This window comes from Nipponia nippon, unplaced genomic scaffold (genome assembly GCF_047370975.1).
Source record: "Nipponia nippon isolate SJK-2023a ecotype South Korea unplaced genomic scaffold, ASM4737097v1 scaffold_27, whole genome shotgun sequence".
NCBI classification, from domain to species: domain Eukaryota; kingdom Metazoa; phylum Chordata; class Aves; order Pelecaniformes; family Threskiornithidae; genus Nipponia; species Nipponia nippon.
This window is the reverse complement of record NW_028262344.1, coordinates 6,485,668-6,501,668: the sequence shown is the minus strand read 5'-3', so window position 1 is coordinate 6,501,668 and position 16,001 is coordinate 6,485,668. Positions and strand designations below refer to the sequence as shown.

The 16,001-nt window shown below is 43.1% G+C and overlaps 1 protein-coding gene across 8 annotated transcripts in view; it reads left to right on the top strand.

The window, feature by feature from the left end:
- LOC104021135 (amyloid-beta A4 precursor protein-binding family A member 1-like) overlaps nucleotides 1–16,001 on the top strand; it is a 104,177-nt gene that overhangs the window by 61,887 nt on the left and 26,289 nt on the right. For 7 of the 8 annotated variants that reach the window (XM_087762979.1, XM_087762977.1, XM_087762980.1 and 4 more), the window contains 3 exons: nucleotides 1,719–1,817; nucleotides 5,357–5,396; nucleotides 8,393–8,538. In XM_087762979.1, coding sequence (XP_087619105.1) covers nucleotides 1,719–1,817; nucleotides 5,357–5,396; nucleotides 8,393–8,538 — 285 coding nt within the window. The remainder of the gene's footprint in view (nucleotides 1–1,718; nucleotides 1,818–5,356; nucleotides 5,397–8,392; nucleotides 8,539–16,001) is intronic. The other variant, XM_087762981.1, reaches the window with a different exon arrangement.

The window sequence follows — 16,001 nt, the reverse complement described above, 5'->3', positions numbered from 1 at the left end:
TGGCTTAGAGAAAGGATGCAATAATTGCTTATGAAGCTAGAAGGATAGTATTTGACTGTTTTACTGTTAGTGACAAACTGTACTGATCTGGCAAAGCAAGGACCAAGATTCCTGAAGGAGACTTTGTAGAATTTCAGGGCTGCTGGGCTAAAAAAAAACCAAACAGTGTGCATAACTGAATACTAAAGCTTCCTCTGAGGGTTCACTTTGTGACATCTGCACTGCCACATCTCCTAAAGATCTGGTTTTGAAATACTTGCTGGGTCAAAGCTTTACACTCTTTTACATGCTGTATTTTTGTATCTTATTTGCACTAAAGTATTACTCTTGACTTTAGATACCTAGCTCTTTAATATTAGCAGCATTCCATAGGAGTCTCCTATTAGTATGATAGCATTTCTCATAGCAGCTTACCAAGGTATTTGCTGGTGGATCACATAGAGATAGAAAATTCATGATACTGGTTTTCTATGCTGTTTGCTTTATTTTTCTAATATGACTTTCCCAAGTATATCATATCTGATGGAGGTTTTATAGTTAGAACAGAGAAGAACATTCTTTATTTAGTCTGAAAGATGGTTTCTCCATTAAGATTTAGTTAAGGTTTTTGTAGCGGGGGGGGGGGGGGGGGGCGCTGCAGGGGTGGTCTCTGTGGGAAGAGGTATGGGGCTGCCCTGTGCCGGACACAGCTGGTTCCAGCCAGCTTGTTGATGGACCCACAGCAGGCTGAAGCTGAGCCAGTCAACAAAGTTGAAAGTTGGTGGCGCCTCTGTGAAAACATTTAAGAAAGGACAAAAATTCCAGGTGACGAGCAGAGGAGTGAGGGGGAAAAAAAGTGAGAAACAGCAGTATGAACACGAAGGTCAAAGAAGAAGGAGCAGGAGGAGTTTCTCCAGGCACCAGAGCAGATATTCCCCTGCAGCTGGAGCAGGTAGATATTTCCTGAAGGAACTGAGACCTGTGGAAAACCCACTCTAGAGCAGATTTTTCCTGACAGGAACTGCAGCTTGTGGAGAGGACCTACGCTGGAGCAGGGGAAAAGTGTGAGGAGGAAGGAGCGGCAGAGAAGAACTGTTATGGACTGACCTAAATCCCCCGTTTCCCATCCCTCCTGCATTGCTCAGGGTGTGGGGAAACAGAGGAGTCAGGAATGAAGGAGTGAAGTTGAGCCTGGGAAAAAGGAGTGGGGAGAAGGTGTTGTTTTAATTTCTCTTTGTTTCTCACCATCCAAATCTATTTTAATTGGCAAAAATTGAAGGAATTTTCCTCAAGTCAAGTCTGTTTTGCCTGTGACAGTAATTGGTAAGTGATCTTCCTGTCTTTATCTTGACCCATGAACTTTTCCATCTTATTTTCTCCCCCTGTTCTGTTGAGGAGGGGAGGTGAGAGAGCGGCTGGGTGGGTGTGTGGCAGCTGGCTGAGGTCAACCCACCATAGTTGTCTACCACTGAGGGCAGCTATTAATTTTTCAACGTGCTTAATTTAATAGATTATTGACAAAGGAAAAAGTTTTCTGTGACGATTTAGCAGTTTAGATAAGTCTCAACATCCCAATAGACTGTGTGTGATCATTGCAATGAAAAGGAAGGGCTATAACACTTCAGAAAGTGTTTGTCATGTTTTGGTGTTTTCCTCATTTCTTATTCCCACTGCCAAACCAGAGATATTTCTACATCGGTCACTCAAATTATGTAATTTTATTTTCTTACCATGTCTAGTCTCTATCTCCTGATTCCTCTTCACCCTGGGGTGCTGAACCAAGTAGGCAACATCATCAGGATGTCTGCAGTACAGCAGAGACCTCCACTAATAAAGAGGTAGTGCAATCTTTTTAAAAGCCACCATCTTGTCTGTATTGCTTATGCCTTTCTATTTTCTTTACTTCTTTGTACATGTGTAATCTCCTCTCTTGTACCATAACAGCAACAAAAAGAAAAAACTGATTTGACATTTTTTCCTTTGTGCTTGCCTCCCTGTCTGACTGAATGCATAACATACTGTATCTAAGACCATTTGCGATGGCATTCCTTACTCTGTGTTTGGCTGCAACAACACTTGTTTAACAGGCTAGAGGGTATTGAGTTATTGAGGAACAGCTGCCAACGTCACCTTTGTATTCAGGGCAAGAGGAGCTAGCCCTCTTCCTTATCTCTGCAGAATATCTTGCCATAAAGAAAATAACATTTCTCAGCCAGGTGAGTAGGCCCTTCCAATGTAGTAATTTAATTCTGCCTACTATCTTATTGATGGGCAAACTGACCCATAGGAACAAGTAAATGATTTCTCAATAGCCTGCCAATGATTCACAGGCAGAACTGGAACTAGAATCTAGGAGTCCTGACTCTGGGCTCCTTGAAAGCAAGCTATACACTTCATTTTTTTTTGTCAAGGCCTGTACCTGGCAGGTTTCCACACTGCAATAGTTCCACTGAGATGAGAAATGCTTCTTATTTCACTGATATGAGATGAGAATTTTTTTTTTCAAACTTCAATGTTAGATTTGTTAACAGAGATCTGTAAGCGAGTAGACACAGTTGCTGATAGATAACTTGTGCTTAGCTATCAGCTAACAGCATGATATCTTCTACAAATGAATAAACCAATCTACTGTAACCAGAAATATTGGTTGAAATTTAAACAAGACTTAGTCCATTCCTTTTTTTTTCTTCTTTACCATCTAGGGGGAAAAAAGCTTGTAGCCTGTATATATATATTAATTTAAATCTATGCTCGCATTTAGAAGGGGATGGAAGCTTTCAGAAGACTTAGGAAGTTTGTCCTTAATTTATCCTGCACCAAAGCCTTCAACAGTATTGGATTGTGTCATTATGATTTCATCTACAATACTCTTTAGCTTGCTAAAAGGCTTTATTCAGTTTACAGATGTAGTTGCTTTGTGACAACTCTAAAGGCTGACAGTTGTTGGATATCATTAATCTTACTCAAAGGAAAAAACAAAAAAGATTTTAGTTTTCACTCTGTGATCACATACAGTGTTAAAAGTAATAAACTTTCAGAGTAATTTCAGTCAATTGTGTTGTGGGGTGCTGGGGTTTTTTCCATGCAAATAAGCAACACTGCATGGTTTAGTACCTCCCTTACAAAAATAATAATGACAAAGCCTCATCATTTTTGGGAAACACTTTTAAGTCTTAACAAAGCCTTTATTTAAAAATGTAAATTTTACAGTGTTCAGTTGATGGACAAAAACAGTAATTCAACATTAATGACCTATTTTTTTATTACTCATGGATATATAATTAAAATTGATTCCCCTTTTTCAATAACGTTATCTGATACCTTGTTATTACTTTAGTTTTATCAGTGTTTCTTGACATGGATAATGAATGAAAAAAATTGTCTGCGTAGAGCCTTTGTAATAAAAACATTAAATTGATGTTTGTTTACACAGTTTTATCCTGAAATGAAGTTTTATTGGCTAGTCAGATTATTGAATATCTGTCAAACCTGTAATTATATACATAAAATTTGGTTAGGCTTTGAGTCTTTAAAAAAAATTATACGTATGCTTTGAAAAGAATACTTATATGGATAAGCTGCCTCTGATTTTTTGGAAGTGTACAGTTGTTTTGTTCTCTAGGCCTGTCAGAATCCAGCTAATTGAATCTCTGCTAGCATCACAGTAGCAGCAATTGCATGCAATTATTGAAGTGGGCATAGGTGGCGCAGTAAAAATAAAGTCATCACAACAGATTGAATAGCCAAAGAACAGCCACACCTGATTTGAATATAAATGCTTGTGTCCTCTCAGCACTTGACTTCCCTTAAGCATTTTGACAGCAGGCGGTCATTAGTCACAAATTTCTCTCTGCTGATATTGTCTCTAAGAAGAATCATAGAATCATTTAGGTTGGAAAAGACCTTTAAGATCAAGTCAAACCGTAAACCTAACACTGCCAAATTCGCCACAGGAGCTTTCATGATTTTGCTGGACAACTCAGCAACTCTCTTTCATGAGGAAAGGCCAAGTATTTTAAGGTTCTCTAGGCTCTGTTTTCTGTTTCATGCACCTTTTGTTTTTCTGCAGCCGATTATTTTACAGTGAGGACATCATAGTAGGATGAAAAATATTACTTATTCCTCGCATCCTTGTAACAATAAATGGAAAAGACTCACTGGATTAGTCATTTACCTGTCACATAAGTGTGTACTTCCAAAGTGATTGATTTGTCACAAGCATACAGAACCTGTTAAACTGCCTATCATAAAGGAAAACAACTTGGTATATATGTGAATATGTAAATGCAACTGAACCTCTTCTGAGACGCTGGAATTTATCCTGATCATACATGGATCTTGTTTTGAGATATATATATATAGATATAGATAGATAGATATGAGTTGCTCCAAATTTAATACATTGTAGAATGAGGTTCAGGTTTGTCAACATCTTGTAATGCTTGGCTTATCCAAAACTTTTATTTCAGAAAGGTTTAATAGCAGCATATGCTTTAGTATACCTATTACCATGTTTTTTTATACAAAGTTGTCTTTAGTAAATTCTCCCATATCTATATATTGTTGAATACAACAAAATGGTGAGTCTCCCTGAAGTTATAATTTCTAGATGTTTATATTGTTACCACAGAATCTTTCATAGAAAATTACAACTGGAAATTAGGTATTATTTTAGTCTGTGTGTCTACAAATGTAGGACAGACTTTTTTTTTCTATTAGTCCACCTTTCATGAAAGTGAGGCTTTACTTGATTCAACAAACAAGGAATAAATGCCTTGCTTGCAGTTTTCATTGTCTAAATCATGCACGTTTATATGTACTTTTGTGCTTGTTACAGCATAAACATAGTCAGTGTAGGACTGTTATTAAATGCATTTACTCCAGCGGATATAGGTGGCTACATAGCCTGTCAAGAACGATCCTAATAAGTAATTAAATTTGGTTCATAATTAACAGAGCAGATCAATGCTTTTTGTCATGAATAATAATAGTATTGGTCCATTTTAAATATCTCCATATGTATTTATTTAGAAAATGTCTTTGAAAGATTATGTATTTTCCTGTATTTCCGTTTGTTAAAGAGAGCACAGCACTAATTAGTAGTCAGGAAGCATATTGCCAAACACTAAGAGCTAATTCAAAATAAATGTAGTGTGTTGCCTCATTGATGAACGTGTTAATAGAATATACCATATTTAGGGATAATAACCCTCTAATAATTGGTCAGACTTTTAATTTTAAAGTAAATATTTTCCTAATAAACTCTCACCATCTTTTGCTAATAACTATTACTGTGATTTCATTTTTATGGAGAAATTTTTAATGTGTATTTAAGCATACATTGTTCTGTTTGAAATCCTATTTGTCTTGATTACAGTCCAGAAAAAGCTTGGCTTCATTCCCAACATATGTTGAAGGTAAGATATATTTCATAACTTAATTTTTTTTCATTATATGAAGAACTCCAATGTTTTTAATGTATAGAACTTTATTTTTATGTGCAGAACATAAAACTTGCTAAGGTTGGATGAATTTAGATTAAACTGTGTCCAACCTGGAACTTGAATTAAACCCTAGTAGGCTTTTTTTGGAAGTAGAGTAAAATCTCTCTCTTATTTTGTAACATTTTTTTGATGGCTCCTGCCACCTTTCTACTGGGTTGTTATCATTATCATTTAAATCATTGATTAAAAAAAAAAAACACTGTGGAATTCATAATGTATGTGAATGTGTATGTAGAGAGTAATTTGTTGTCTGATAAGGAATAGAGGTTAGACGAAAGTCAAAATCTCCACAAAACTGAGATTTAATTGGGAGGCAAGTAGGAGGAAACTTGCACTGATTTTCAGGTACTTATCCTCTGATTAAATAACCCTTATGCTTTATAGAATGAAAAAAAAAAAGCTGATGTCATATTTAATTTGGAATGTCTTCGAATTCCTTGATTGCTTTATAGCGTATTGTCTGTAGACTGTAAATTTTGGCATTGGTTTAGTCTTTAAAAGTATACGTTGCATATTTTAGAACCTGTGACATGTCATATGGTCAGAACAACAGGTTTTGTTAATTGTCCTGATTTAGACTGCAGTGAGTGATCAAGCACAGGGTTGCCCAATGGGGGCCCACAAACACCACAGATCATGGTTGACATAATTTATTATCCTTTTTCCTGCTCCTTGGCCCTCCTTTTTGTCACCCTTGTATCTCCCTTTCTAATATCCATGCCTGGACTTGGGGCCCCTCACCCACACCTTGAGTCTTTCCAGATGTGGGTCTCCTACTTGCCAGCTAGTCCAGGTTGATGTTTGCTAGCAAATTACATGCACACACACACAGAGTATTAAAATTCATTAGGGAAATATAAACACACCCTGATTCCTCCAGTTGCTGGCACCTAGACCTATGGGCCCTGTGACTTGTGGCCCCTTCTCCAGTTGCTGGCACTTAAACCTTGCAGCGCTCACATAGGACAGAGGGTGAGAGCACACAGAAAAAAGAATTAAGGAAAAGGATTTAATAAGAAGACAGGACAGACTGCAGTGATCAGGCACAAGGCTCAGTCAAACAAGTGTACTGACTGGCAGCCTGCTTACATGCAACCGGCCTCTTCTATCCCCCTTTTTCTCCATTTTCCCATGCTTGTACTTCCCCACTCATCTACCTTGATCCCTCCCATTCTCCACCCTGGTCTCCTCTCAAATAAGCAACCCACCTCTAATTACTTTTTCCCCACTGGTCCATTTTGCTACATCCGTACCCAAATTTGGTATTTCTGATACCAGCCCCTAGACATTCTCAGCCTTATATGCTACAGTTACCCAGGCACTACTGGCCTTGCAAGGTTCCACTCCCCCAAAGGCCCCCAATGCTCCCTGTCAGGTGTCTGTGAAGTCTCACGTAGCTCCCCCTTAACCACCAGTGCAATCCAGCCATCCCTTACGGCGCTGCCTGTAACTTTTGACAGCTTCTCACTCTCTTACCTGTCACGTCCGGTAATTTCTCATGTCACGGCCAGTAGTTTTCCACATCCTGTTCAATTAGCTGAACCTTGAGCCACAGCCTAATCAGTGGCCCAATCATTTGCCTGCAGCCCTAACAATATAAATTCCATTCCTTTGGGTTTCATTCTTGAAAGTGACTAGTGACCATAATTACTTTCATTTTTTGGATGTCCATTTATGTAGTGTCTGAACAGATTGAGCACACTCAAGGTACCTCAAAATCAGTAGTCATAAACTTTCATCTATAAAGAAGCCATAAACTGGGAAAGCTTCATGATAAAGTTTGTGTATGTACTCATATCTGTGTGTATATTATGAGTGTGATTAAGATTTCGCTCTAGCTAATAATTTTTTTATTAACTTAATAATGACATATTCTTTTGGGGGTAAAGTTCTCAGTCCTTGTTAATGTCATCTTTGGTGAATTAGAAGAAAATTGGCATTTTTGTGTTATGTTCAATTTCAGGCTTTAGCACCTCTTAAATCTCAGGCTAACTCCTGAGTTGACTAAAACCTCTGTTATGAAAGGATCAGGTTTTGTTCCTAGCAAAATAGAGAGCAAAACCAGTTTATACTTCTTGATAAAATATAGACAATTTTACCAATTCTCTCAAATGATGATTATCTGTACATTTTCACTGGCCTTGAACATAGATTTTTTTTTTACTTGTAGCAAAACAAGAAGCTTCTTGCATAAACCTTCCTTTTTCTCAGATCATGAGAATTTTAACATATAGAGAGAAAAGCCCTGTTCTGCAGATATAATCCCCAAACACCTGAAAACCTGTATATTATACATGTTTCTCTGTACTGACCTGTGAGGTGATAAATACCTCATTGACTTTTAACTTTACACAGAAGCTGATGAGAGCTGGTCGTTAAGTATCTTGCAGGACTAAGACAGTAGCTTTTTCCAGATGCAAAAGCCCTTGCTCTGTATATTTACCATCAAAATCTTTTTGTTTAACACATACCTCCCTCTCCCCGCCCCAACATAATACCCTTGTTGGGAACGAGTGTGATTTTGATAATATTGATCTCCTCTATTATGGGGGTGGGTGTATCATAATTGTAAAGCACAGGAGATTCCACTACCTGTTCAAAGTGCTGAGAGAACAATTTAAGTATTCTTGTTTCTATGTAAGAACAAAACTAAAGAGGCTATTTTGCTCTAGAGTAAACCCTGCCTTATTGGAAAATGATCTATTGTGAGAAATTGAATTAGCAATTAGTTTCTGCTGGAAAGATGTTGAGAAGACATGCTCAGTGTTTTGTATGCCTTGATTGGTTGTCATGCCATCATGCTAAAGTAGTTCAGAGGAGCATTTACAGCTCTTAGGTACAGGCTCAAATAGTCAGAATATTATTTTTTAACCATGGTTTAATGTATTTTTTCCCCCCTATATTTGTAGTTCCTGGACCTTGTGATCCTGAAGACTTGATTGATGGAATAATTTTTGCTGCCAATTATCTCGGCTCCACTCAACTCCTTTCTGACAAAACTCCCTCCAAGAATGTGAGAATGATGCAGGCACAAGAGGCTGTCAGCAGAATCAAGGTGAGGGATGACTCTTACTGTTTCTCAAGTTGGTGTTTTAAAGCTGCAGATGTGAACTTCTTGTATGCTTAAATCTTCTTATGCTGGGTTATCTGTCGTTTCAGAAACATTAAGTGACTAATCTTTCTTTGTGCAAGATAAACCACTTATTTAATGCTGCTTTTGGAACAAGGGTGAAAGGAAAAAAAGTTCCAGATAATTCTAATTTGTACAGTACAACTTCTGCTCTATTCCGTTAGCCAAAAATCTATAATTGTCAGGGCAGGCCCAAAATGAGAGACAAAGACATACGATTCAAAGGCTCTAGGCAAGTAATAGCTCAAAGAGGCTGAGCTCTGCCTGCTAGCCAGTTTTATTAGCTGTCCTGATAACAAACCAAGGGCAGATGTAGACATACTATTTACAAAACATCATCTCCTTTGAACAGATACAAGCATAAACCTGACACCATTCCCCTCCCCCTGCCCCAAGGGTGTGCCTCCACACCCTCCAGCAGACCTGGCTTAGCAGAATAATGGACACGAAAAGCCTGAACCTTAGCTGGGGTATGCACCTCTGATGCAGGCTCCCAGGAATGGTCCTCCAGGCCATACCCTACCCAATCAATCAAATACTGCAGGGTACCCCAGGACATCCTGGAATCCAAAATAGCCCAGACATGATATTCTCTCTGGCCCTGGACCGTAATTGGAGGCGGAGGTCAAGGTTGCTGCTAGAAGGGATCTGGGTGAATGGGTTTTAACGGAGAGACATGAACAACAGGGTGAATCTTGAGAGCATGTGGAAGCTGCGGACAAAACATGACTGGACTAACCCGGGCCACGATTTTATATAGGCCAAGATAACAGTAGTCTAAATTAGAAAAAAAATGCACCCAATGAACATGTTCACCAGACAACCGAACATAGTCCCCAACCACAAAGTCTGGTGCTGGTCACCAACATCTATCTGCATAGTCTTTGTAAGCAGCCTTTGCTTTTTCCAGCTGCTCTTGAAGAAGCAAATGTATATGCCACAACTGCTCAAGGGAGACCGCTCAAGGGAGTCCTCAGGAGTGTAAAAGTCAGTTCTTCGCCAGCCGAGGAGGGAGACAAGGATGCTTAGCATAGAATTACCAAGGGAATTTATTCTCTTATTTTAGCTATGCGCACAGGGGTGCCCCAGCCTAATGCATGGAGGACCCCGATACAGAGGAAAGCAGGGTTTATATATGTTACAATACAGTTGTGTAGACCAATCAAATTATTCATGTTAAGGGGTGGGCTAATCAGTTATTATTGCTCACACAATCAGTATGTAATTGTCCCATGCAGGATCAGTACGTGCTTGTCCCGTGCAGGTGGCGTGGATGTATGTGTCAGTGGTGTGTTAATCTTCATTGTTCTAAACCAATGTCCCATGCAGGTGTGTGTGTGGGGGGTTATACTGGATTCTGGTCAATTGCGGTTCTGGCTGTGGTTATATTCCTAGGTTTTTTTGAAAGGTAAATCTTCTATTGTTTTATCGTGGGTATGGGGTGTTTTCAGCCAGTGAGAGCCAGCTTAGGTTGGGTCTTCAGGTCACATCGACCCTGAGGTAAAAGCTCATAGTCTCAGGTAGTGTTCGTACTTCTAAGGAAGTTGTATTGCAGTTAGCATCTTGCCTTTCACAGGGGAAACCCCCTGGACAGCCTCCGGAGTAGCAGGGTGGTCATGGGGATGAAAACCATACTGCACATAAAAAGGGGTCTGCTGTGTGGAAGAGTGGACACTGCTGTTACAGCAAATTCTGCCAATGGTAACACAGAGACCCAGTCATCCTGATGGTAATTAATATAATAATGGAGATACTGCCGCAGGATCTGGTTCACCCACTCTGTCTGACCATTAGGCTGTGGGTGATACAGGTAGGAAAGACAGAGTTGCACCCCCAGCAGGCCTATAAGCCGCCTCCAGAACTGGGCAGTGAACTGGGCCCCTTGATCCATCACCATGCTGTCCAGTAGGCCATGGCAGCAAAACACATGCTGCAAAAACAAATGCACAGTCTGAGGGGCTGTGGGCAGCTTCTTTAGTAAAACAAAAACAGCAGCCTTCGTAAACAAGTCCACCACCACAAGCACCTCTGTCTGCCCCTGAGACATAGGCAAGTTCACAATAAAATCCATTGAAATAATTCGCCATGGCCATTCAGGAGTTGGTAAGGGATGTAGTAGACCCTGCAGCCTCTGTGTCAGTTTCTTGGCCTGGGCATTGACATTGCAAGCAAGAACATAGCTCGTGACATCTGCATGCACAATAGGCCACCAGTACATCTGTGTGACTCGATGCAGAGTCTTCCGATGACCACCATGCCCTGCTGTCAGCATGAGATGACGGTGCTGAAGGAACTGTGTGTGCAGTGGGCCAGCAGGGATATACAGCTGCTCATCATGATACAGACAACCATCCTTCTCCTGCAGATTCTGTGAAGTATCCCCTTCCTGAAACTGCACGACCAAAGAATCACCAACTGTTGCCTGATGCACAGAACTTAAAAAGGCATGGGCCAGCATGGATGCAACAAAATTTTGCAGAGAGAAAAAATTACAGGGGGTGGATCTGCCTCAGCAGCTCTTGCTGGGGCTTCCTGACATGACAGGGTATCCACCCTACCATTCTGTTTGCCCAGTCTGCAGGTGATATTAAACAGAAACTGAGAGAAAAGTTGCCCAACAAGTCAACTGGGGAGAGAAGCACTTCAGGTTCCTAAAACATTCCAGATTTCAATAGTCAGTCAGTACCAAAGCAGGCTCAGCAGGACCCACGAGAAGGTGCCTCCACTCAGCAAACACCTCATGGATGGCCAACAACTCTCCCAGATATCATAATTCCTCTCTGCAGCAGTCAACTGGCAGAAGAAATAGGCACAAGGATGAAGCTGTCCATCCAATGGACCATGCTGAGAAAGTACCACCCTGATGGCATGGGTGGAAGCATCCACCTCCAATACAAAAGGATGACTGGTATCTGGGTGGGACAAAACCTGGACTGTCGTAAATGCCTGCTTCAAGTCATCAAAGGCCCCCTGAACCTCAGGCATCCCCTAAAAAGGGACATGCTTACGAGTCAGTGCTGTGAGCAGAGCAATATTTTGAGCAAAATTCCGAATAAAACACTGATAAAAATCAGCAAAGCTCAAAAAGCGCTGCACATCACACACCATTGAGGGAGCCTGCTAATGAAGAACAGTGTCGATCTTCATGTCCATGCTCACGCCTCAGGGCCCATTGAGTACCCCAAAATGTCCATACACTGTTGGAAGAAGGCACGCTTCTCCAGTTTGGCATAAAGGCGATGGTGGTAAAGGTGGGAGAGAACCTCCCAAACATGAACAACATGTTCCTCCCATGTGGTCAAGTAAACTAAAATGTCATCCAGATATGCAATGACATAACTGTCCAACAAATCATAGAAGACATCATTCACAAAGCGCTGAAAGGTGACAGGGGCACTACACAGGCCAACAGGCATCACACTACTCAAAATGGCCATACTTGCAAACAAAGGCAGTTTTCCACTCATTGCTCTGACGAACACAAATAAGATTACAAGCCCCTCTCAGATCCAGTTTAGTAAACCAGCACGCCCACTGCAAGCACTCCAGTTGCAAAACAGCTCAGGAATGAGGGGCAAGGGCTACCAGTTCTTGATGGTAATATTATTCAATTCCCAGTAGTCCACACATGGCCTCAAATCTCCATCCTTCTGCATACAGCTATGGCATCATACAATTCAAATCATGGGTTATTTTCCCCCAAGGTTAAATCTCCTTGAGGGTTTGGATTTCTCCATCATGAGGATCCATCATCCATGAGGATTTTGCATTTCCCCATCCTTCCGCATTACCTACCAAGTCCCTGAGCAAAAGGAGTAACCCATGCTGTCATTCCCATCCAGTTCCTTATGTGCGGTACAGGCACCTTATATCCTTCCGCAATAGGTAGGGGTTTTGTTTGCGCAGGGCCAGGTCAGTTAGCAGATCCTCTAATGTTAACCAGCCACGTGGCTTCTGCTAAATTTGCGTCCCAGTGCTTGAATGTCCCAGCACCTATGGCTCTCAGTATAGGTTTTAATAGTCCATTGTATTCAATCTTCCCAGAGGCTGGTGCGTGATAGGGGATGTGATACGCCCACTCAATACCATGTTCCTTGGTCCAGGTGTCTATGAGGTTGTTTAGGAAAATGAGTCCCATTGTCTGACTCAATTCTTTCTGGGGTGCTGTGCTGCCACAGACCATGCTTTTCAAGGCTCAGGATGGTGTTTTGGGTGGTGGTATGGGTTACAACAATTTAAAGGTATATCCATTACAATTTCCACCCCATCCCCAGTAGTCCACACATGGCCTCAAGTCTCCATCCTTCTTCTTTACAAAAAATACAGGGGCACCAAGGGGTGAAGTAGAGTATTGAATAAAACCCTGGGCTAAGCCATCCTCACTATAAGCCTTCAAGGCCACCACCTCTGGCCGCGACAGAGGATAGATATTACCCAAAGAGAGAGGAGCGTCTGGTAACAGCGCAATAGAACAATCATACACCCGATGGGGGGCGGAGGGTAAGGTCGCTACTTGCTTTTGCTCAAAGGCATCCCAAAATCCCTAAATTCTGGAGGCAGCGCCCCAACAGGCCAGCAGATGGCTCAGGGGAGTTGACGCTGCCGGCACGGGACACACGGAACAACTGGAACCTTGGACAACTACTGCCGCCAGAGCTCGCTGTACCTCGCCGGCTGCGACAGGAGCGGGGAGAGCAGCAGCCCCTGCAGCAGCAGCAGCAGCCCCCGCCTCAACGGCAGGAAGGTAAATTCGTCTCTGTGCCCAACGAACCATCGGATCGTGCCAGACTAACCAAGGCGTGCCCAGGATGATTGGATAAAAGGGCATAGAGAGGACAGAAAAAGACATAAACTCCCAGCATCCTGGGGCGGCAGAGAGCTACAGAAGTGGGGTCTGCCCCCGCGGCGGATTTCCCCTCAGTTTCCTGACTCCACAATGGCGGGCGCTGAAAGGGGCGATTCATAGAATCATAGAATCATTAAGGTTGGAAAAGACCCTTAAGATCATCAAGTCCAACCGTTAACCTAGCACTGCCAAGTCCACCACTAAACCATGTCCTCGAGCACCACGTCTACCCTTCTTTTAAATACCTCCAGGGATGGGGACTCAACCACTTCCCTGGGCAGCCTGTTCCAGTGCCTGACTACCCTTTCAGTGAAGAAGTTTTTCCTGATATCCAACCTAAATTTCCCCTGGCGCAGCTTGAGGCCGTTTCCTCTCATCCTATCACTCGTTACCAGGGAGAAGAGACCGACCCCCACCTCGCTACAACCTCCTGTCAGGTAGTTGTACAGAGCAATAAGGTCTCCCCTCAGCCTCCTCTTCTCCAGGCTAAACAACCCCAGCTCCCTCAGCCACTCCTCCTAAGACTTGTGCTCCAGACCCTTCACCAGCTTCGTTGCCCTTCTTTGGACACGCTCCAGCACCTCCATGTCCTTCTTGTAGTGAGGGGCCCAAAACTGAACACAGTATTCGAGGTGCGGCCTCACCAGTGCTGAGTACAGGGGCACGATCACCTCCCTGCTCCTGCTGGCCACAGTATTTCTGATACAAGCCAGGATGCTATTGGCCTTCTTGGCCACCTGAGCACACTGCTCTTTCATGTTCAGGCGGCTGTCAACCAACACCCCCAGGTCTTTTTCTGCCAGGAACACCACTCGTGACCGGCCGCCAACTGGATTTAACTCCATTCACCACCCAGCCAGCCAGCCAGTTTTTTACCCAGCGAAGCGTATGCCCGTCCAAGCCATGAGCAGTCAGTTTCTCCAGGAGAATGCTGTGGGAAATGGTATCAAAGGCTTTACTGAAGTCCAGGTAGACAACATCCACAGCCTTTCCCTCATCCACGGTTGTCCCGTACGAGCCGCGTGATGGCACTCAGGATGATCTGCTCCATAACCTTCCCCGGCACTGAGGTCAGGCTGACAGGCCTGTAGTTCCCCAGATCCTCTTTCCGGCCCTTCTTGTAGATGGCATCACATTTGCTAATCTCTAGTCAACTGGGACCTCCATTACATTAGTTTTATGAAATATTAGAAAATCATTCACTAAGAAGCTGAAGTAAATCTGCAGTCTGATGCTGTTCCCGCTGTTGGCAAGGAGCACAGCGGCAGCAAGGGTAAGTTCCACGGCTGAGCGTGAGGCGACGAGGATAAGGAGGGGTTCCTGGAGCCTGGGAAACCCATGGACCCACCGAGAGATGCGCCAGGAGCTGCCAACTCTCGTGAGCGAGGCTGACACAGCGGGGGGGCATAGCCAGGAGCAACTGCAGGAGATTTAAACAGCCCCTAGCAAAAGGTAAGTTCAGCCAGTGGTCATCACCCTCTCAGAAGGAACTCAGCTATGGTCTCCACCTGGCAGAAGGCCATGCCCTCTACAACCACCAGAATGGATGTAGCAACCCAAACTGTGCTCCCAACAAACCATGCAGCCGTCCAGGTCTCAGGCTGCAGGGAGTGCCAGAGCCTTTCACTGGTAACAGTTGGCAGGAGTGAGAACAGCTGTGTGAGGTGTGACCAGGTGGATGATCTGCTCAGCTTGGTGGCAGAGCTACGAGAGGAAGTAGAAAGGTTAAGGAGCATCAAGGAGGCTGAGAAAGAGATAGACTGGTGGACTCATGCTCTGCCCTCCCTGAGACAGAAACAGGAGCACCAAATAGGAAATACTCAAGATCAAGGGGATAATAGGAGCCAACAGGGAAATATCAGAGAAATTCCTCAAGGGAACCAAGGGGTGTTCCTCCAAGAAGGTGACACGGATGACAGCCCAGCTGAAGTGCCTCTACACCAATGCACGCAGCATGGGCAACAAACAGGAGGAGCTGGAAGCTACCGTGCTGCTAGAAAGTTATGACCTAGTTGCCATTACTGAAACTTGGTGGGACGAATCCCATGACTGGAGTTCAGCTATCAAAGGCTACAGGCTGTTCAGAAGGGACAGGTGAGGTAGGAGGGGCGGAGGTGTTGCCCTCTACATCAAGAAATGGATAGAATGTGAAGAACTGTCCCTGAAGAATAGCCATGAGCAGGTTGAAAGCTTATGGGTAAGAATTAGAGACTGAGGCAAGAAAGTGAATCTCGTGGTTGGTGTCTACTACAGGCTGCCTGATCAAGGGGAGCCTACTGATGAAGCCTTTTTTCTCCAACTATGGGAAGCTTTGTGCTCACAGGCTCTTGTCCTGCTGGGGGATTTCAACCACCCCGACATCCGCTGGGAAAGTAACACGGCAGGCTGTAGACAATCCAGAAGACTCCTGGAGTGCATGGAGGACAACTTCTTAAGCCAGGTAATAGATAGCCCTACCAGAGGGGATGCAGTACTGGACCTGGTGGTCACCAATGCAAATGAGCTCATCGGTGATGTCAGGATTGGAGGCAGCCTCAGCTCA